Source organism: Equus przewalskii, unplaced genomic scaffold, assembly GCF_037783145.1.
Source record: "Equus przewalskii isolate Varuska unplaced genomic scaffold, EquPr2 ChrUn-3, whole genome shotgun sequence".
Taxonomy (NCBI): Eukaryota; Metazoa; Chordata; class Mammalia; order Perissodactyla; family Equidae; genus Equus; species Equus przewalskii.
In genome coordinates, this window is record NW_027228751.1 from 50,715 (window position 1) to 74,102 (window position 23,388).

The 23,388-nt window shown below is 37.6% G+C and overlaps 1 protein-coding gene across 1 annotated transcript; it reads right to left on the bottom strand.

Moving 5' to 3' along the window:
* Positions 1 to 4,407: 4,407 nt before the first annotated feature.
* Positions 4,408 to 19,941, bottom strand: LOC103554006 (flavin-containing monooxygenase 5-like). Its single transcript, XM_070608173.1, is given in 11 exon segments — positions 4,408 to 4,427; positions 5,337 to 5,596; positions 6,699 to 6,771; positions 7,892 to 7,945; positions 7,948 to 8,231; positions 10,372 to 10,380; positions 11,822 to 12,021; positions 13,070 to 13,212; positions 16,199 to 16,361; positions 17,015 to 17,203; positions 19,807 to 19,941. Coding segments are annotated over 11 exon segments (1,530 nt in total).
* Between the last annotated feature and the right edge of the window lie 3,447 nt (positions 19,942 to 23,388).

Below are 23,388 nucleotides of genomic sequence, written 5' to 3' on the forward strand. Positions count from 1 at the left end.
CAATACAAAAAGATGTAACATCAAAAACAAAATGTACAGTGGGGCAAGAAAAAAGCAGAGCTTTAGTATGCAATCAAATTTTAGTTGTTATCAGCTTAAAATAGCCATATAACTATAAGATGTTATGTGTAAGCCACGTAGTAACCACATAGCAAAAAGCTAGAATCAATCCACAAAAGATAAAGAGAAAAGAATCAAAGCACACCGCTACAGAAAATCATCAAATCACAAAGGAAGGCAGCAAGAGAGGAAGAAAGGAGCTACAAAATATCCAGAACACAATTAACAAAATGGCAATAGTAAGTTCTTATCTATCAATAATTACTTGAAGTGTAAATGGATTAAATACACCAGTGAAAAGACATAGAGTAGCTTGAGTAGAAAAACAAACACACAAAAAAACAACAAAAAAATGGCCCCACTACAGGCTGCCTGCAAGAGACTCACTTCAGCTTTAAGGACACACATAGGCTGAAAGTGAAGGAATGAAAAAAAAATATCCCATGCAAATGATAACCATAAGAAGGCAAGGGTGGCTATACTTATATCAGACAAAGAAGACTTTAAGTCAAAATCTGTCAAAAGAAACAAAGAAGCTCACTATGTAATGACAAAATGTCAATTCATCAAGAGGATTTAACAATTGTAAATATATGTGCGTCTAACTTCACAGAACCTAAATATATGAAGCAAATACTAACAGATCTAAAGGGAGAAATAGACAAAAATATAATAATAGTAGGGGGCTTCAGTACCCCACTTTCAACAATGGATAGATCACCCAGACAGAAAAATCAATAACAAAACATTTGACTTGAACTACACATTAGGCCAAATGGACTAAAAGACATAAACAGAATATTCCATCTAACAGCAGCAGAGCACACGTTCTTCTCAAGCACAAATGAATATTCCCCAGAATAGCAATGGTAGGCCACAAAGAATTCTTATGAAAATTAAGAAGATTGAAACCATATCAAATATCTTTTCTGAACACATGGTATAAAACTAAAAATCAATAACAGGAGGAAAGCTGAAAAATTCACAAATATGTAGAAATTAAACAAAATGCTCCTGAACTACCAACAGATCAAAAGGAAAATAAAAAAAAAATCTTGAGACAAATGAAAATGAAAACACAACATACTAAAACTTATGGAATGCAGCAAAGCAGTACAGAGAGAGAGGTTTAAAGAGATAAATGCCTACATTATGAAAAAAGAAAGGTCTCAACTAAACAACCTAACTTCACATCTCAAAGAATAGTAAAAGAAGAACAAACAAAGCCCAAAGTCAGCAGAAAAAAGGAAATGATGAAGATCAGAGCAGAAATAAATGAAATAGAGACAAGAAAGACAATAGAAAAGATCGACAAAACTGAGGTGGTTTTTTGAAAGAGAAACATAGTTGACAAACCTTTAGGTAGACTAAGAGAAAAGGGGGAAAATTTTTTTAAAAAAAATCAGAAATGAAGGAGGAGACATTACAACTGATATTACAGAAATACAAAGGATCATAAGAGACTACTATAACAATTATATGCCTACAGATTAGATAACAGAAGAACTGGATGATTTTCTAGAAACATACAACCAAGAAGACCAAATCACGAAAAAATAGAAAATATGAACAGACCAAAAATGAGTAAAAGGATTAAATCAGTAATAAAAAAATTTCCCAACAAAGAAAAACCCAGACTAAATGACTTCACTGATGAATTGTATCAAACAGTTAAAAAAGAATTAATACCAATCTTTCTCAAACTCTTCCAAAAAACATGAAGAGGATGGAACACTTCCAAACTCATTTTACAGAGTCAGCATTAACCTGATACCAAAACCAGACGAGGACACTACAAGAAAAGAAAATTAAAGGCCTATCTCCATGATGAACACAGATGCAACATTCCTCAACGAAATTCTAGCAAACTGAATTCAACAGCATATTAAAAGGATCATATACCACGATAAAATGAGATTTATCTCTGGGATGCAAGGTTCAATATACACAAATCAGTCAATGTAATATACCACATTAACAGAATGAAAGATAAAAATCGTGATCATCTCAATAGATGCAGAAAAAGCATTTGACAAAATTCAACATCCTTTCATAATAAAAATTCTCAACAAACTTGGTATAGAGGGAACATACCTCAACATAATGAAGCCCATATATGACAAGCCCATAGTTAACATCAAACTTAATGGTGAAAAGCTGAAAGCATTTCCTCTAAGATCAGGAAAAAGGCAAGCATGCTCACACCAGACACTTCTATTCAACAAAGTACTGGAAGTCCTAGCCAGAGCAATTAGGCAAAAAAAAAAAGAAAGAAAGAAAAAGAAAATGAAAGAAATAGTAGGCATCCAAATCAGAACGGAAGAAGTAAAATTGTCTCTGTTAACAGATGATATGTAGCAAACTCTAAACATTCCACCAAAAACTGTTAGAGCTAATAAATAAATTCAGTAAGGTTTCAGGATACAAAAGCAACACACAAAAATCAGTTCCATTTCTATACACTAACAACAAACTATCTGAAGAGAAATTAAGAAACAATTCCATTTACAATAGCATCAAAAAGAGTAAAATACTGAGGAATAAATTTAGCCAAGGAGATGGAAGATCTGTACACTGAAAACTACAAAACACTGATGAAAGACATTGAAAATACAAATAAATGGAAAGATATCCTGTGTTCGTGGATTGAATTAATTAATATTGTCAAAATATCCATACTACCCAAAGCAATCTGCAGATTCAATGTAATCTCTATCAAAATCCTGATGGCATTTTTCAGAGAAAAAGCAAGCTAAAATTTGTATGGAATCACAAAAGACCCTGCATAGCTAAAGCAATCTTGAGCTAGAAGAACAAAACTAGAGGCATCATGCTTTCTGATTTCAAAATATATTACAAAGCTATTGTAATCAAAATAGTATGGTACTGGCATAAAAAGAAACACATATACCAATGGAACAGAATATAGAGCCAAGATATAAACCCAAGTGTATACAGTCAACTAATCTTTGACAAAGATGTCAAGAATACACACTGGAGAAACAATAGTCTTTTCAATAAATGATTCTGGGAAAATTGGATATCCACATGCCAAAGGATGAAATTGGACCCTTATTCTGTACTATATGCAAAAATCAAGTCAAAATGGATTAAAGATTTAAGTGTAAGACCTGAAACCATAAAAGTCCTAGATGAAAACAAAGCGAAAAAGCTCCTTGACATGGATATTGGAAATTATTTTTTCATATGATACAAACAGCAAAGGCAACAAAAGCAATAATGAACAAGTGGGACTACATCAAACTAAAAGTTTTCTGTGCAGCTAAGGAAATCAGCAACAAAACAAAAAGGCAATCTACAGAATAGGAAAAATTATTTCCAAGCCAAATATCCAATAGTGGTTAATGTTCAAAATATATAAGGAACTCATACACCTCAGTAGAAAAAAGAAACCAAATAACCCAATTTAAACGCGGGCAAAGGGCTTAAAGTGATATTTTTCCAAAGAAGACACAGATGGCCAACAGGTACTGAAGAGGTGCTCAATATCACTAATCATCAGGAAAATGCAAACGTAAAATGAAATATTACCTCACACAAGTTAAGATGGCAATAAAAAAAAGTCAAGCGATAACAAGTATTGGTAAGGATGTGAAGAAAAGGAGCCCTTGTACACTGTTGGTGGGAATGCAAATTGGTAAATGAGAAATAGTATGAGGATTCCTCAAAAAATTAAAAATAGGATTACCATATGAACCAGCAATCCCACTTCTGAGTATTTATCCAAAGGAAATGAAAAAAGGATCTCAAAGAGATATCTGCCCTCCCATGTTCATGCAATGTTAATCACAAAGCTAAGATATGGAAGCAAACTAAGTGAACAATGATGGATAAAGGAATAAAGAAAATGTGGTATGTATAAAATAGAATATTATTCAGCCTTAAAAAAGAAGGAAGTCCTACTATTTACCACATAATGGATGAGCCTGGAGAACATTATACTAAGTGAAATAAGACACAGAAAGACAAATACTGCATGATCTCACTCGTATGTGGAATTTTGAAAAGTTGAACTCTTCGAGAGTAGAAGAGTGCTTACCAGGGGCTGGCGCTTGGGGGAAATGGAGAGATGTTGGGTAAATGGAGCATTCATTTATAAGATGAATAAGTGAGACAATGCACAGCATGGTGACTACAGTTAATAACACTATATTGTAGACTTGAAATTTGCTAAGAGAGTAGATCTTAGTATTCTCACCACAAAAGAAAGGGTAGCTACGTGAGGTGATGAGTATGCTAATTAGCTTGATTGTGGTAACCATTTCATCATGTCTATGTATATCAAAATATCACATTGCACACATGAAGTATATGCAATTTTTATTTTCAATCATACGTCGATGAAACTGGGGGGAAAAACAGTTATGCAGAACATCAAGACTAAGTTCAGACATAGCTTGTGATATGAGTGACTGAATAAGAGCCTAAAGTTTTTTCCCCTCTGATTAATTGTAAAAGTCTCTGTAAATGTTGCAAATATTTGCTACCTTTCTCCTCATTTCTTCTTCTTCTTATCCTCAGTGTTTCTATAGAATTTTGTTTGTTTACTATAGAATTTATTCCCTGTATTTTTGATAGTTTTAAGAGAACACAAGATTACGTATATTTCCTGACTTCTATTACTCCCTCTTTTTCTCTCGATGGCACCCTCCAAACCCTAAAAATACCCTCAATAATACCTGAAATAACCTGTTACCTCACTATCCATGATCCTATAGAATGTGACCCTAACAGAAAGGGATTCTGCTGGTGACATCTGTTTATCATTTACTTTTCTAGATCATTTGAAGAGAGAATTTTTCCTGCCTGTGCTTTACACGCAAAACAAAAAATTTTCCAATTGCAATTAGCTGACAAACTGTGTGTTTAGTATAAACGGAGGCCTAGGAGACGTTGGTGTAACTGAAGAATATTTGTCATATTATAGAAATTAAATACGTACTTCCAAAGCAAAGTTTCATTCAAACCACTTCATTTGAAATCTCTGTTTAAGAAATCTCCAGTTTTGCCAAAATTCCCATGCATCAGAAACTTTGGAATTATTAGATAATTCACTGCATTAGCCTGATCTGAACTGAGGAATAAACACTTTCACATGCCCAGTCTCTTAATCAGTGTGCATCACTGTTAGCCTACAATATAATAATCATCATAGGAAGATTATCCTTTAATAATGACTAAAGTGAGAACAAAGAGGAGAAGAGCTGAACAGACAATTTTAAGCCAAAATAGCACAGAGTATAGAGGCTGGTTACGGATGAGGATGCGGGTCCTCAGGGGCTTGATGATACACTTTTTCTGGGTCAAGATGGCTCCCTGGGCCCCAGCCCACTTCCCTGGCCCCTGTAGGCGATACTGGTAAGGTGTGCATGGCCCAAAGAAAACTTCCTTAAACAGTTTTGGATCCCTCAGGAAGAGTGAGAACAGATTGGGCTTCACTCCTGCTTCAGAGGCAATTTCATCCTTGTAATCCACCTACTGCACTCTGAATATGTTACGAGGATTATTCAGCATTCTGAAATCAGAAGGGAAAAAAGTCAGAAACAAGTCAGATAACAACTTCCATCCCTCCGAGCACAATTTCCTCTAAAACATGGTGGACCTTGTATAAGGGGATAATCTGTGGTGAAAAGAATTAATAGTTACTGATGATTTTGCCAAAAAAGTGAGAGAGAAAATGAGTTTTCTTGTTTTCAGTGATCACGGTCTCACTGGTTTCTAACAATATATTTATTCAGCAGACTTTTTTCCCTTTAAATCCCTCCAACTGTCTCAGATAGTAATTGGTGGGCTTCAGAAGATTTTTGTGTTATTAATGACATTCTTTTCCTAAATCTTGTACTTTGGCCCTGCACTTGATTCTCATTCAAGACGTAATCTCATTTTGGTAAATCAGTGGTGAGGAATATGATATATGAATTTCAGAGGCCAGTTATTTAGGTATGTGTGACGCTAATTTGATTTTACGTATTACTGACATGAAATTCCTGGCCCACATTCTTAAACCAAACTTACTGGATAACTGACTATTCTGAGGATGAAGCCTTTAGATCTAGAGAACATGCTATGACATTTACCTTGTAGATCCTCAGCTGATGTTTGTTGGATAGAAGTAAATTGCATTCCCAATGACAACGGTTGAGAATAATTTTTCATTAAGAAGATTTGGCACAACCTACAAGTTTCTACCCTCAGGTTAGAATTTTAATAGGATTCTATTATGATTTGCCAACTCATTTCTCACATTGATTTATCTTTCCAACTCCTTAAAAGAGTGAAACAGTTCTTTATTTCATTTTACATTTTCACATGGTTTACATCTCTCAGGCTTTGATGTGACATAAATTTATAATTGTCTGCTGTGTCTAGTGTTCCATGAACTTTAAACAAAACTCCGAGGTTTCCATGTTGGGCAATTCTGTACCCATTCCATCCCATACACATTCCAGATATGATATTATGCTTGGTTAAGAGAAATGAAAAAGTGATCATTTGAGATCTCATCTAGGCAAATAGACTCAAACTCTATGATAAGAAAAATATGAAGAATACTTGATAGGCAAACAACTCCACCTAACCACTTTCAATTGACTTTCACCAGAAAGCAAGTTTCTTACTCTTTTTCAATTTTTCTTCTCTTCTTCCTTATGTTCGCCATCATGACACTCATCGAAGGTAATTTGTTCAGTCCTAGAAAAGAAATTCCAAATTTGAACATGGCTTTCTTATGGAGAAGATGTGGTTTCAGGAAGAAATGGATACCCCGAGGGTCAGTTTGCTAGAAAACATCATGGGTGAGGTAGCACAGGAGTCGGGGAAATGGATCCAGGAGTCGCTCTGGAATGCCCTCCACTCTTTGTTTTATCGGGTGCGTGTGCCTTACGTGTCCTTTAATGAGTTCATGTGTTGGCTAGCAGCCCTCAAAGCCCACAAAGAGGGATGGACTGAAGGCAGTCACATTTAACTGACAAAACACAAAATAGTACGTGTGTAGTCCCATTACCAGAGTATTTTCTCTGGCTTTCCTTTAAGCAAAAAGTTAAACTTGTTCATTTATGTGATGACTTAGTTTGCAAATATATATTGTAGCTACTAATGGTGATTCATTGTCTCCTGATTGCTTTTGTTGAACAGAGATTTATTCTTAACTTTCCATTATAACTCATGGAAGGCACCTCCCTACAATTCTCCTTCATTTCTTTGATGGGTGAAATCCTACATTTTGAGAAACACAGCCATGTTCCAGGAAAACATGGGAAACTTTTTAAAGGAGAAGCACACAAGTGATCAGAATTATTACAATGTGATTGGTCTCGTTTCATAAAGGTATGTTTTGAAGCTGTCTTCATCAATTTACTCTCAACCTTAGAACTGATGATATAGTAGAGAATAATAATAAAGAATTATGATGACAATAGCTAACCTTCATTCATTCCAGAATGATGCTAGCAACACTGGGAAGAAAGATAACTGTTATTTTCCATCTATACTTTAGGTTGAGATCTTTCTTCTACTGCCCTCACTTCCTGTACTACATACCTCCCTGAAGTGCTCTAAAGAATTACTTGCCAATAAATTGTCATTTGATGATAGCTTAAGGCAGTAGTTTTTCAACCTTCATTTTCATACAAGAATCCTAAAGATTAAATAGATATCAAATACTGAAGTAACAAATCTCAAGTTGCAGAATTTCAGACACTGTAAAGGTTAACTTCAGATATATTTTACAGCAGAAGACCTTTGCAATGCATCTGAAATCACACTATCTGGATGGCCATCTTTTATAAATATGTTTAAGGTCAGCACATACCCTTGAATACACGAATAGCCCATTGGCTCTGGAGTTCTGATGTGGGAATGGTGGTCCCACTGGTTGGAGGATGCCAATGAAAGCTAGTGTTGGTTTCTCTTGCTGAGGAGGGAAGACAAATTTAAACATGGAGCACTGACTGTCTAGAACTGTTGAATCGTTTCCCAAAAAGGGAAAATAGAAAGTATATCCTGTGGCAAAGATAACAACATCAAGGTCTTCTTCTGTGCCATCTTCAAAGATGGCCAATGTCTCTGTGAACTCTCCAATATTTGGTTTTATCAGAACTCTTCCAGAAATTATGTGATTGGGTAGATCATCAGCGAAAGAAGAGTGATGGCTCAGATATCCGAAGAATAAAATTTGAAATTCAGAAAAATTAATGTAAGTTATTTTGGAAAGGAGTTGAACTGAGAAAATACTTAAAATATCTTTTAGTTTAGCCAAAAGAATGAAAGACCTATATTTTTGTTTTACAAAAGATTTCTTTTGCTCAATGCTTTTTCTGAATTATTTACTGAATAAACACTGTATTGATCAGAAAACCAACAATATTTATTTAATGCTTACTATATGCGAAGAGAAGATTTTGAAAGGTGATATATAAGTTTATACAAGTAATATATTGATATCTAACTTCTTTAAAACAATTTTTTGAGGAGAGATTTTTTTAAAGCAGTTGGCAAAGTGTTCACATTGGAAGAGGAAAATCAGATCGTATTCTGATTTCCATTTTATTTTGAGAACCTGTCTATCACTTTTATAAATTTTATCAATGTTATGTAATTTTAACACTGTTAATAGTCCCTGCTTCCACGCTGGACTCCCTGCAATTTCTTCTATACTCTCCAGCCTGAATGATCTTTTTAAAGTGTAAAATTATTCCCCCAACAGGTTTCTATTTCCCCCAAAATAAAATCCAAGATTATCACCATGCCCTAATCCTAAAATCCATATGATCTGTCCCCTGCCTACCTCTCTGAACATATTTCCGACCACTATCCCCCTCCCCTAGGACTCTAGCTACACTGGACTCCTTGCTCTTTGAATAAATCATGCTCATTCCTGCCTTTGAACTTGGTGTTTCTTCTGCCTAAAGTGTTATTCTTTCAGATATCTCAGATATTCTCTCAAAACTTGCCTCCTCACTTCCTTCAGATCTCGATTCAAATGTCTCTCATCATACAAGCATTCCATAACCACTCCATCTATAAAAATATTTCTCTCCCCAACCATCCTTAATGTTTCTTCGCAGCACGTATTACTCCACACCATTGCACTACATATAGACTTGTTGGTTTCTCCCCTACTAGAAAGGAGGACCAGCAAGAGCTAGGACTCTATCTGGCATTGTCACCATTCTACTCCTAGTACCCAGAACCCTCTTGACCATAGTAGGTACTCAAAAATATATTAAATGTATCTAGGCTGTAAAGATAGTCAATTTTACATGTTTCTCCATTTATACTTCACAACAGAAAGGCGAAAAGACATTGCATTTTATCAACATAAAACACGAAAGAGAAAATACATAACTACCCCAAAGTCATATGGCAGGTAAACACTAGACTTTGGTTAAAACTGGGCTGGTGATGGCAGGTCCAGTGTTCTGTATATATATATATATATATACACACACACACACATAACTAAATATATATATATATATATATACACACATAACTAAAATACCTTTTCTTTACCAACAAGGACAAAATAAATTTATCATCCATGATTTTAATAAAATATTTTAACTGACATATATTTATATTCTTTATACTTGAATGAATATGGATTCAACTAAAGGGAAAATAGTTTTCTTTATCTTTCCTAACATTTTAAGCAAAGTTTTATTCTATCAACACCATGTTTGTATTAATCATATAATGTATATGCTTATATTCGTCTCACATTTTACTCTTTTCTGCTTCACGGGTATTTCCTAATAGTTTGTATTCAAATATTCAGTGAATCCACATTCACCCTTTTCTCATACCCATTATATCTGCAGGTTTCGACTATGTCTTCATGTGGCAGACCTTGTCTCCCTTCATTATTTTCATTGTCTTCCTCAGATTTTTGTGGTTCCACTATGTATATATTGAGGGTAATAAGGAACACACAGAAGGGCTCAGATAATATTTGTTGACTCACTACTCTCAACACTGTTGACCATTCCTTCCTCAAAATGTTTTCCTTCTTATTTCCCTGTCCTTAATACAAATGCTCCTACTTCTCCATGAATACTTTCCTGCTCAGTGTTTTTAATGGCTACTCTTCTGCACCTTCTCCTTTAACATTTGGGAGTCCTTAGCTTCTGATCTAGACCTTCTGTCTTTTCCCCCTAGATCATTGTTTCTTAAGCCAACATGGGGAGAAGAGTGTGTGCATGGAGACGTGTGTGTGAGTACAAGTGAGAATACCAGAAGTACCTGTTCAAACTTCACCGGTCTCCCTCTTCCCAATTCTGGCAATCACACCCTCCAGCACTGAGTCTCTGATAAACCTCCCAGGGCTGATGACTCTAAGTCTAACCCCCTACCTCACAAGTATCCCAAACACAGATTTCTAAACCTTAAATCAGCAACCAGCCTCCCCATACCTTCCAAAGTTGCTTTCCTTCTAAATTCCTTACCTTTGTAGGATAGTACACTCTCTTTTCAGTCATTCAAGCTAGAAACCAAATGCCAACATATAATCATGTTTTTTTTATTTTCTGTATTTTATGATGTTTTCTCATCTTGAAAAGCTTGCTGGCCAGGGAGAGGCTGACCCTCTCAGGGCTAGCCAGTTCTTAGAGATGGCAAAGGGCTCTGCTGGGAGCAAACCAAGCAATTCCAAGTCCATAGCCCCAACCAACTCTTTATCTAACTCTCATACACCAAGCTAATATTTCCCCTGTCCTAAATCATCCCAGGGCCAGGAACCAGGCAACTAGAGGCCACCGCTCTAGGCCAAAGCAGCCAAAAGTATTTAAACTAGCCAATTCTAAACTGTTTACCTGCCCTGCCTTCCCTTTCCCATGGAAACTAAAGGCTCTGGCCTCAGCTTTTTCCCTTGCTTCTCTCCTGTCTGACCAAACCTGGTGTTCCTATGTGGCCCTACATGGCCCAGCGTGTCTCCTCTCAGAAAATGTAAGTAATAAATTCTTCTTTCAATGGCATTGGCCTCTTTATGTTATCACTCAGTCACCTTCAAAAATTAAAATCCCATGAGTATAATTTTAATATGGTCAGAAAATTAATAATATAATAAAACACCACAAAATCGTTGAGCATTGACTATGTGCTGGATACTAGTATCAGTTGTACATATATTTTCCTCTTGAATGCTCAGAATAGTCCTCTGAGTTGGTGTTAATGTTATCCTCATTTTATATATCAGGAAAGTGAGGCACAAACAGTTAAGTAAATCTGACAACATCACACAGCTGGTAAGTGATGAAGCCAGGATTCAAACTACAGCTATCTGGTGCCAGAGTTGTGGTCAAGGCAAAGAAAGCATGTGTTGCATCTCCAAGGACTCCTCTGTCCCTCAAGTCTCCCATCTTACTGCTGGAATCTTACTGGATTCTTTTAGCCTGGAAAAATAGTTGACTTTTATGACATAATATACCATCTACTGCTTGTCCATCATCTGAAGGTCTCTGAGTCCAGAGAAGAGGTGACTAGTAGCCTGAAAACATGAAGGATGGAGACAGATGAAGCTGCCACCATCTCCTGAAACTTTATTTCTTTCCTCTACGTAAGTAAGTAGAACGGTCAAAAGAAACGTGAGAAAGGAAATGATGATTAACGTTCTCCTAAGATAGTTGAAGTCTATTTTCAAGGTGGTAAAACATGAACTATAAACTACCCCTATGTTCCCAGTCTGACCTGCTGACTCCAAAAGGCAGAGGCAAAATTATGTTTTAAAAATCCTAGAACATACCTGTGTTGAGGTAGCAAACCATAAATGTCATGGTTAAATCGAAGGTTTAATTTATCCACTGCCCATTTGTTGATTAAGAATGTAGGGTAAAATCTGTTGACGACACTGTTAAAACGAGTGAAGAGAACAGTGTCCATAGGCATCCCATTATCCCAGACCTGGTTCCAAATCCATGCAACCTGCCTTGTGCTGAGAAACACCTAGGAGAGAATGCAAATAAATGAAAAATAGATTCCTCACAATATAGCAGTGTCCTTTCATAGGATCCTTTTCTCAGTTCTTCCGATATCTCTCATTTGACTTATGAGGAGAAATGGATAAGAACTCTCTCGCCTTTTTAGCATGAAGAGTTCCTCCATTGTCAAAGACAGGTAGACCAACAGATCTCACACACACTCGCACACCTGACTTGTTGCTTACAGCTCCGGAGATCTCCCCAAGGCTTCTTCTGGATTTCACCCACTGTCTCTTTTGAGCCTTCTCCAACACAGCGTTTGATGCCTGCACTCTCTTAAATTTCAAATTCTGGAAAAACACAGTGATTGGGGCCGGCCCTGTGGCCGAGTGGTTAAGTTCGTATGCTCCGCTTCAGCAGCCCAGGGTTTCACTGGTTCGGATCCTGGGCGTGGACATGGCACCGCTCATCAGGCCATGCTGAGGTGGCATCCCACATGCCACAACTAGAAGGACCCACAACTAGAGTATACAACTATGTACCGGGGGGATTTGGGAAGAAAAAGCAGGGAAAAAACCCACAAAAAACAGTGATGCATGAAGACTAGAGATCATCAAATTGACACATAAGATTCTATTTATCTGCTAATTACATTATTATTGTATCTAGAATGCTTAGTTAATCTGCATCCCTAGAAATCTAAGTATAGAAGGAATCAGAGTTGGGAGATGGCACCAAGTGTCGTGTCAACTTAAAATAAAGGGATTTAAAAAAAGGTTTTCTGACATGTTCATTTTTTTAATTCTTGGCTGAGCTGATGAAACCTCCGCACTCTGGTAAAAATAAACAATATGGCAGTCACTAAAATTTGAAATATTTATTTTTATTCCATGCTCAATTTTGGGGGGAATGAATTGCTGAGATGTCTACCGAGAAAAAGGTGTAAAGAGGTAAATAACAATCAGGATTGAACCAGTGTGTGGGTACACACTACACACATTCCATGCAATGCTCACATCTCAGGGGGCAGTAGGCAGTTTGCATCTCAGGAAAGGGAATTTTAGAAACCAAACCTGTGCAACTACATGACTGAGTTCGATGGCCAAATCCATTCCAGAATTTCCAATGCCGACCACAATGATTTTCTTGCCCCTAAATTCCTCTGGAGTCTTGTATTCCCCGCTGTGCATATACTGACCTTTGAACCTCTTGATTCCTGTGGGCAAGAACAGAATTGCTCAAGTGTTGGCCATTATTTTATTTTTTTTAACTGCTGGTGTATTCTAAAGCTTGTTACTGAACTCAAAGGCCTATTTTAAATCCTATTTAAACCTCTCATTTGCTGGTCTGCTATTGCTGGTCTGTGGACTCTGCCTGTCCAACATCATGAGACAAAATGAATCCTTCTACAGTCTGGTTCTAGACCATAAATTCTATGCTCAAATTCCCAGGTTTCTAAGAATCTCAGATATCTCATTTCTGCCTCCTTTTTACTTAGCTACACCCTGCAAAGCCTTCAAAGAGGAGCTTGGCTCCTGTTTAAGTAACATATCTTCCTCATCTGTCATCCTTGCTATTTACAACTACTGCTGTGGACCTGATTCGCTGTCTTCCTTTCCCAGCCCAAGCTGCCTCTCTGTCTACATTGTTTCCATCTCTTCCTAGGCCTAGTACATCCTTCCTGCTTTGCACCATCCACTCTGCTCTTCTACTGGGGACCAATGCTCCAACATCACCCACAGGATCTGAAGTCGAGATGATGGAAGAACTTATTTTGCCTAAAATTTTGCTCTGACTTAAACAGAAACCTCTTGTGGCAAAGCCACAAAAGTTGGTTGATTTCACAGCATTTCATCTTTTAAACAACATGAGGGCCTGCACATAAACGGCTTCATTTGTTCCTCCTGTGACACTCAACAGCCTTACTCAGTGCTGATTGTGGTTCATTCCTTGCCCTGTTGCATTTTCCATACAGAATCCACTCCAAAACTTCAGCTTTCCCCTGGAAGCAGTTCTTTGACATTCATCTAGAGAACTCCTGGCATGAATCTAATAGTTCCCAAACACCAATTTGGCCCAATTCTATTGTCTATCAAATTTCTGACTGCAGCTTTTTCAATTATTTCCCCCCTCCTTGGCCCCACTGCAATCTCTCTCACTCCCTGAAAACAGCTTTTCTTCTCATTTTATGAAACAACAAAGACCTTATGTGAGCTCTTCAACACCAGAAGTATTTTCATCCATCCTTCCTCTGTCTCCTTTCCCCAGGAGAAAACATTTCTCCTCTCTTCCAGAATGAACCCTTTGCTCTGTGGGTCAATATGAGAGAAGACTTTGAGGTCAAACAAACCTAGGCATGAATCTCAGCTCCTTCTCTATTAGCAGCATTTGTAATGTGTAAAATGGAAATCGTTTCACCTATCTCATAGGAATGGTATAAGCACCCTTTAAAATATTCCTATAACATAATAAGTACTTGAAAAATAATTTTAATGCTCTTCTTTGAATGTCTTCAATCCCATCCCATCCTCTCCCATTTCCAGTGAACATCACAACCTTGTCACGTTGTGGCCTCCTCAATCTTTCTCCCTCGTACGGGCAGAATCAGCTCTTCTTCCCACAGCCTTCCCCATTTCGGGAAATGGCAACTTCCATGCTCAGTTTGACAAGATTAGAGTTATCCTTGATGCCTCTCTTTCTATCACATCTCGTATCTGGTCCATCAGAAAATTGTGGCATCTCTATGTTCAAACTATACTCAGGATCCAAGTACTTCTTTATGTCACTACTGCCACCATCCTGGTCCAAACCACCATGATTTCTCACCTGAATTAGTGCAAGAGCCTGCCCCTGGTCTCCCTGCTTTCACCTTTATCACCTCCTTCCACAACTATTGTCAACATAGCAGCCAAAGTGATTGGAGCATGCCACTCCTCTGCTCAAAACCTCCCAACAGCTCCCACTTCACTCAAAGTTAAAACCAGAGTCCAAACAAGGGCCTTTAAGGCTCTTCTTTATCTGACCCACCAATCATTCTCTGACATCATCTCCTTCCTACTCTTTCTTCTACTCCTCCCACATTGGACCTGTCAGGCACACTTCCACCTGAGGGCTTTGCACTTACTCTTCCTTCTGCATTGTGCTTTCCCCAGATATCTGCATCACTTCCTCAACTCCTTTGAGTATTTGTTCAAATGTCCCTTTCTCACTGAAGCCTTACATGGCCACCCTATCTAATCTTGCAGCACAGCCCCCATCCCTAAAATACTTCCCCCTTCCCTGATAAATGTTTCTCTTCACAGTTATTGCCTCCCACATATTTATCCCATTTGTGTCTGTCTCCGATTACTGCCATGCACACTCCTTGAAGACAGAAATTTCATCTGTTTTGTTCTCTGCTGAGTCTCTGGCACACAGTTGGTGCTCAATAGGTATTTCTTGAATGAATGTTGAATGAATGAATACAGGAATACTTAAATCTCTAATGAACTAACTAACTGATTAACTAATAGACCTCTCTTGACCAATTTTAATCTCCTCTATCTTCTCGTATACCAGGAAACAGACACTCATAGCAGTGAAAGTGGGAGCAGACTAGAAACTCCTGAGAACCTCGAAGGAATCTCAGGTTCAACCCTCTTTGAGAAGACTGAGTATACATCCCGCTTCTAGAGATAAACAGGGAGATCTTGTGCAGGTAAATTATTCCTGCACAGTTCCTTATATGCAGGGTGCTTAAGTTTCCAAATAGTAAATAATAGCATTGTGGTCTCCTCTAAGATGCTTAGTGACACTAGCACATAGATATTTATATTCATCATGCAATACATACACATTCAGGCACAAAGTTAAATCTTAATATTTAATTTTCTGTAGCTTTGATCTTACTATTTACTCCAAACTATTACTGACACAAAACGATTCCCACACTTTGCCTTCCAGTTGTGGTAAATGTAGCACTTTTGTCTTGAAACAGCCCAGAACTGGTGGTAATAGCGTATTAGTAACTTTAATTTTCAATTTTATAACTTTTTGTATTATTTGAATGAAACTTGAAAGTGCATGCGTTACTTTATAATCAGAAAAAATAATATTTATTTAGAAAATAAGGTGACTTTCAGAGTTATAAACTTTCTTGAAAAGTAATAACTGCAACAATGATAAAACCCAACACCTGTGCCTTAGCATTCAGTATGACATACCTGGAAAGTTCTGGAGTGGCAAGAAGGGATTGGTATAAAGGCCAGTACACACCATAACCCCATCAAAGACAAAGGATTTCTGCTTCCCTTCAACCTCAACCACAACATCCCACTGTCCTGTGGAAGAGAAGTCGGAGTGCTTCCTCACACTGCACACCTTTGACTGTGAAAGAGACAAACACAGACTTGTGACCACTCTGCACAGTTGCCCTCCTGTCCAAGAACTCAAAGAATAAGTTTGGTTACAGCTACTCTCCTCTCAGGTTTTGTGAAAGAGTTCCTTTATAACTGGTTTCCCTACTAGGCCTTTTTTTTTTTTCGGTGAGGAAGATCTGTTACCAGTCTTCCTCTTTTTGCCTGAGGAAGATTGCCACTGAGCTAACATCTGTGGCAATCTTCCTCTATTTTGTATGTGGGACACTGCCATAGCATGGCCTGACCAGTGGTGCTTAGGTCCTCGCCCAGGATAGGAACCCTCAAACCCAGGGCCACCAAAGCTGAGTGTGAGAACTCAACCACTACACCACCAGCCCACCAGGCCTTTTATAGCAGAGATGTAGCCTGGTTTGTTCCCGGCTGTGGTCCTGAGTGTAGCTAGTGGTGAACCAACACCAGGTGCACAGTTTGGCATTTCAGCCAATCCACTATACTTTTTTCCTGAAAGAAGTGAGGAGAGGAGCTCCTGCTGACTTCACTGGAGATGTACGCAAAGCTAACCTCCAGGACTGAATATGGCTTACTGCGCTTTTCCCTGGCCTGGCTCTTTACTCTACCCAGAGGGTTCCACACGTGCTGAGTGTTCTGTGTCCCACTTACCAGAAACTGGATGTGCTTCTTCAGGTGAAAGTGTTTGACGTACATCCTGATGTACTCCATGACTTTGGAATTATGCAAGTAGTTGGGAAAGTGATCAGGGAAGGGATAATCACTGAAGGCTGTCATCTCCTTCAAAGCGTTGCTGGTAACAGATTTATAGATACTTGGCCTACCAGCTTCAACCTTCTCCTACCAAAAAAGGACACCCACTGTCCTTTTAGAATACAAGACTAACAGTTAAAAAATAAGTACTTTATTTGCCAAATTATGAGGCTCCTGGGATAAATTCTTTCAAAGAAACTAAAGTCACTTTTCTGTTAGCTTGTGGTAAATAATTGAAAAGAGCAGGTAATTTTGCTGGGGAACAAACACAAGAACGTGAAAAGAAGACGGAAAGGACATGAAAAGAAAAACGTACGTAGATCACCAGAGAGTGAAAATGAGCAGGGGAAGTTGGGGCTGCTTCTTGGCCCACAGAGCTTGATGGGGTCAGAGTCCTGGATTGTGGGGTGACCAGAGAGTCCCGGGCAGAGGGTATCTGAGAAGTCCGAGCTCTTATAGTGAGTGACTGAAAAGAAGAAAGAGCATGATTACATTAGACTTTCTTTATTCCCTTCTTTTTATTGGCTTTTTTTTCTAATTATAAAAGCAGCATGTTTATTACAATTTTACAGAAAGTTACAGAGAATATATCACTCATGATGATCACTTTAAATGTTTTGATGTATATCCTTCCGTCTTAGTCTCTCAATCTTTCAGTATCTCTCTCTATATTTCTATGTTATCTACTTATTTATACAATACAGATAGGTATATAGTACTTCAGCATTTACTGTTATATTTTCTAAAGTGTTTTTCACATACATTACCTAATTCAATCCTGTGAAGCACATTATTATCCTCACTTTTCAGGTTATAACGGCAGCCCATACAACATACAATATCTGTTATGTGCATTAGCAGACATTCTTGATTTTTTTCAAAATGAAGTCTAGATACCAAAGTAATTTAACGCTAAGGAAAAAACACACCATCACTGAAAATATGTTATTTTCTCCTAGAAGAATTTATTGCAATCCTAAAATATAATCGTTTTCATATATGTACACATAAAACACAATCTGAAGGGGTTTATTTTTTTTCTGCATCTTATGTGCAATATTGGTGAAATATAGGATCAGTAATGCATGTACTATGAATGGTATTACGAAGCTACAGTAATGCATGTACCTCTAAACTGGAAGACAGGAAATAAGAAATTTAATTCCCGCTAAACTATATCAACTTTAAGAACAGATCAAAGTATGCGCTTTCTTCTTCAAAATGAACAACACTGTTTATTAATAAAGCCCATCGTGATGAAACACTCATATACAAAAATACCCCTCTTAATAAGGATAATCTCTGCAAATATAATCAGCATTTTTAATAAGTAAAAGCTTAAAATATGGGCATCACTAGTGAAATCAGTGATTTGATGTGGTATTTTTTGGAATTTTGATTTGGTCCTTGAGATAAATCATTGCATGGCTTGGACAAGGAATTTGATATCAAATCATTTTCAAAATCTATTTCTTTACCCGTAAATAAATGCTTGCCTATCTCACAGTGTTGCTGTGGAGACCAAATAATGCACACAAAATGCCTTACAAACCCTACACAGGAAATCAACACTCTCATGCAGTGTGATAGGAATAATAGTGGATGTGAGCAAAGGGTGCTGTGGACATCAGGCTGCAAGGCTGGAGAAGCTTTCCTGGAGATGTGTCTGTATCTGTCAGGGTCCAACCAGAAACATGGAAACTACTCTCAATACTTGAAGTAGGGAATGTAATGCAGGGAACTGGTCACACAGGTAATGAAAGCCCTGAAAACCAATGAGGTTTGGTGAGACATCTCAGAGATTAGCAAAAGCAGGCAGCACCACCACCTCTAGGCTAGATGAACTCACTTAAGGGTTGGTATGCTTTCTTTTTCCTTCTTTTCCCTTCCGTGGCAATCTTGGAGGCCCTACGGTCCAAGGGTATAACTATAAGTTGGAGAAGGGCCACTTAATCACATATTACTACGATGCAGCACAAAACTATTATTGTGCTAAGCTCTCGAGATTTTAGGGTTTGTCGGTGGGACAGTTAGTGTTAGTTGCCCTCACTAATACATGTATACTACTGGGCTGAAGATAAAAGTATAGGGGTCTTGTATCAGCACATATGTGGTAGCTGAAGCCAAGGGGGGATAACGAAGCATCCTAAGGAACTTGCAAAAAGGTGAAAGACCAGAAGACTGAGAATAGAGCCACAATCAGCCACACTTAAAAGCCAAGTGGAAAAATATTGAGAAAGAAAAGATAATGAAATCTCAGAAGGTAGGGACCAGTGTTTTAAAAAGGAGTTGGCTTTTAACATTATTAGATCCCCTTGAGAAAGCAAGAAAATTCTGGACAGGAAGTCCATTTGATTTGACAGCTTTGATCAGTAACAACAGGGACAGCAATTTTTGGAAAGTGCTGAGTTGCCCATCATGTAACAATGGCGGCGACGCGAGGGGAGAGCAAGCACACGTTTCTCCTCCAAGGGGCTAGACTCTGAAAGGAAGAAGAACTAATGCAACGTCATCCTTCCGGGGCAAGGAAAGACGGAGATTTAATGCACAGGTGTATGTACTAATAAAATTACAACTATTATGCTGGTAACTGAAGGATAAATTAGTGCTGTAATCCTTTCATTCCTATTTCCCAGATATGGAAAAAATGTCAGCGCAAGTATAGAAGCATTAAATCTATTCATAGTTACCTCATATCTCCACAGTCCTCCAATGTCATTGCTTCTCTCAAAACAGGTAGGCTCCAGGCCCTCTTCCAGACATATCTTAATGGCGCCTAACCCGCTGACGCCAGCACCAATCACTGCGACTCTTTTTCCCGGCATTGAGTCTTGCATCAAGAAAAGCATTAGCGTAAAATCAGATTTTTATTGTCAAGTAATTTTTCCTATACTGCAAGGGTTTTTTTCTAAAATTGCTAGTTAATGCATTTAACGAAAATCCTACTTAAAGCGGTTATGTCATTCAAAGGCCCTCCGAGGGACAGAAAATAGTACCTCACAAAGGCTTTCTCATTTTCCAGTATAAAGTATATTTAAAAAAAGATTTGACTTCTAAAATGTCCCTAGTCACATGACTTCACTTTTACATTTTTGGATGGCTTCCGTCTACCTGATACATTTACACACACACACACACACACACACACACATACATATATTCTGAAAAATCTCTTCATACACAGATTTTGTCCAAATTGATATTTAATTCCTCCCACTACTGCTATCTGCTTGTTGGAACACTCAGGTTGGGTACTTTTCCACAGTTTACTTTATTTAGGCCAAAGAATTTCGACTTTTTCCCCATGATAGGGTCTGAAGTAGGGGAAAAAAGAAAACCCCAAGTGAGCATTTCATCACGTAAGTATCACTCTCCTTGGGGCAAAGTGTGAGCTGTGTAAATTTAAGTGGTCTTTAGAAAAACAGTCCAACTGCCTTCATGTCAGAGATTAATATCCCGCTATTCATCCATTCAATAAATATTTACTGGGTACCTACTATGTGCCAAACACCACCTTAGTGGGGCTGATAGAGCCATGAACAGATCAGACAGTTCCTCAAAAACGTTCTAATGAGGTAGAGACTAAACAAATAAGTAAACATGTAGTAAGCCAGATGATAATACATACTATGGAGAAAAATGAAGCAGGGTAGGGTCTATAATGAATAAAGGAGGGAGGGTATTATTTTCTATAAAATGGTCAGGGAAGGGCTCACTGATGACATTTAAGCAGGAAGTGAGGGATCAAGCCATGTGAATATCTGAAAGAGAATTCCAAGATTGCCTGAGGCAGGTTCACACTGGCTGTTTTTGAAGATAAATGAGAGAAGCTTTGTGAGTGGGTGCCCAAAGGGTGCAAAAGATATACTGCAGTTGGAGAGGAAGCATTCGGCACCACTATCAGAGCAAGTATCAGTATCAGAGATCAGATCAGGCAGTGCACTTTTTCAAAGGATGGTGCAAAGAAAATATGTGGACTAAGCAACATTAACAGATATTCAGAAATGCTACTTACCTACAAGTGCCTCTGAGGACGCAACTTCTCTCCTCACTCTACAAGGTAATGTTTTCTCCTCTACCACTCAGCTGAACCACAAGGTAACAGAATTTCTTAAGAGATGTCTCCTTAGTTAACCAACTGGTGATTTCCTCCCCGTATCTTTGCTCTCTGCTCTGAATTGAGGGAGATATTGAATGGAATTCTGTACTGCATTTTAACAACTTTATCTTATGGTGGATTAGAGCAGCTATTAAACTATGAGACTATTTTTTGATAGAGAGTTCCTTAGTAAGCTTTTTAAATTTAAGGCTTACTAACATAACCCTGTACCGCTGATGTGTCGCTACCACTTGAAAATGCATGCAAAGGCTATAAGCAATGAGTTTACCCAATGACCACAGCGAGTACCTAAATAATCCTCCTGATAACACCAGGTAACAAATAGATGTTCCAAGAATTTAACAGGATTTTAATGTCAGCCACGGCCCTGGACTACAGAATAGCAGAATGAGTCTATATTATCCAGGAAAATGAAATCAGAAATACATGCATAAAGAATATTGCGTTTATTAATTTGAAAAGCAGATCCAAATACTCAGTGTTCGTTTCTAAATCCCAAGCTTATTATGTTTCCATTAGGTATATATGTGTATGTTTGAAAAATCACCTTTCAAATATCAAAAATATCTAGTCAAATACTTTTCTTCAGAGTATTTGAATTCCTTGACTGTTGAAATAAGAAGCTATTAGCACATACAATCTGTGTTCAGTGTGTTATAGGGGTCCTCAATCATTTATATCCCCTCCCTCCTCCAGCAGCTCCCCTTAAACTCTAGTTCCCAATCTCCTCTGTCCATTTATCCCCTCACCGGAAAGAAACCCCAATAAAACCCCAGTGGGCCAAATCCCTCTCCACATATACAGCCAACACTGTCCCCAACCTGTCTTCTGCTCCACTGGAAATGGTAATGAGTTGCTCTTTTAATAAATTCTTGGTCTATTTTTCCTTCCCTTGTGAATATTCCATATTAACTAGTTAGCCTTTATCTTTTGATTGCGTATATGGAACCTAAGGATATTTTTCTTATCATGCAGTTATGTGGCATAAGATAAAATTTTAAAAATCGCATTAAGCCCCAGCATCTTCAAGGAAACAAAGGTCATGAAACAAACCTGTAGCAAGAAGAAAAATAAAAGCAGATTTACTCTTAATGTCTCCAGGTGCCGAGGTTCGGCTTCAGGATCTTCGCCGCCTAAGGAAACTACCGGTTTTCTTTGCTCTTTCCAGCACTGAGGTAGTCCATCAAGGTGAGTTTTATGTGATGGCTAATTTGCAAAAACCCCTCCCTTCGTCTCTCTTTTTTCCATCTGACTTTTAAAATTTGGGTTCAGGTAAAGAAACTGTCCTGTCATCAAATTTTTCTAAACATGGTAATTATGTTGTTCTCACAAGGTCTAATTATGTCAAAGGTACAAAGAAGCCTGGAAGGAATTCCATTAAGACAGCAAAAGCTCAAGAATTGATCTATAGTGAAATTTGGAAAACATGGGGAAGGGTTTTGTCTCCTGGGATGATAGATGATGAATCTAAATACATTTCCATTGATAGAGCGTTATCACCAAAGCTAGAACAGAGATTGGGAGTGATTGACCAAAAACATCCTCATATTAAACATTTTGTGTATTTCTGACTATTTCTTAATGGTAAATTCCTCCAATGGCAAGGGCTGAGTCAAAGGCATTTGAGGAACAATTTTTCAGATTTCCCTTACATCGTCTCCTGTAAAGATTAAAGCAGTCTGATCGTAATTAAACATGTTTGAAGACACCCTTTTCCTTCTCCTTGTTAATTACATAAATATTCCATTTTCTTAATGGAATCTGCAATTCTGTGAATATCAGCGAGTCTAAACTTTGTTCATATATTTTTGGTCCATTTGTATTTCTTCTTTGGTGAATTTGAAGAATATTTCTACATTTTTCTATTCTTTTTGTTTAAAGAAATCTTTTAATATTATGAATAGAAACAATTTTTTCTTTTACACCCTTTTCAAATATTTACTCATTTTGTCATTAGCTTTTAAAAATTACATAGATTTTTCTTCCATTTTTATCAAGTGAAATACATTTTTTCCTTTATAGTTACTGGCTGTTGTGTTAGACTCATGGTCTTCCATGTCTCCAGATTATGAAATTATTCATCTATATTAGTTATTTTTCTTATGGTTTTCTGTTTTTATTTAACTCCTTGATATTTCCAGAGTTCGATTTT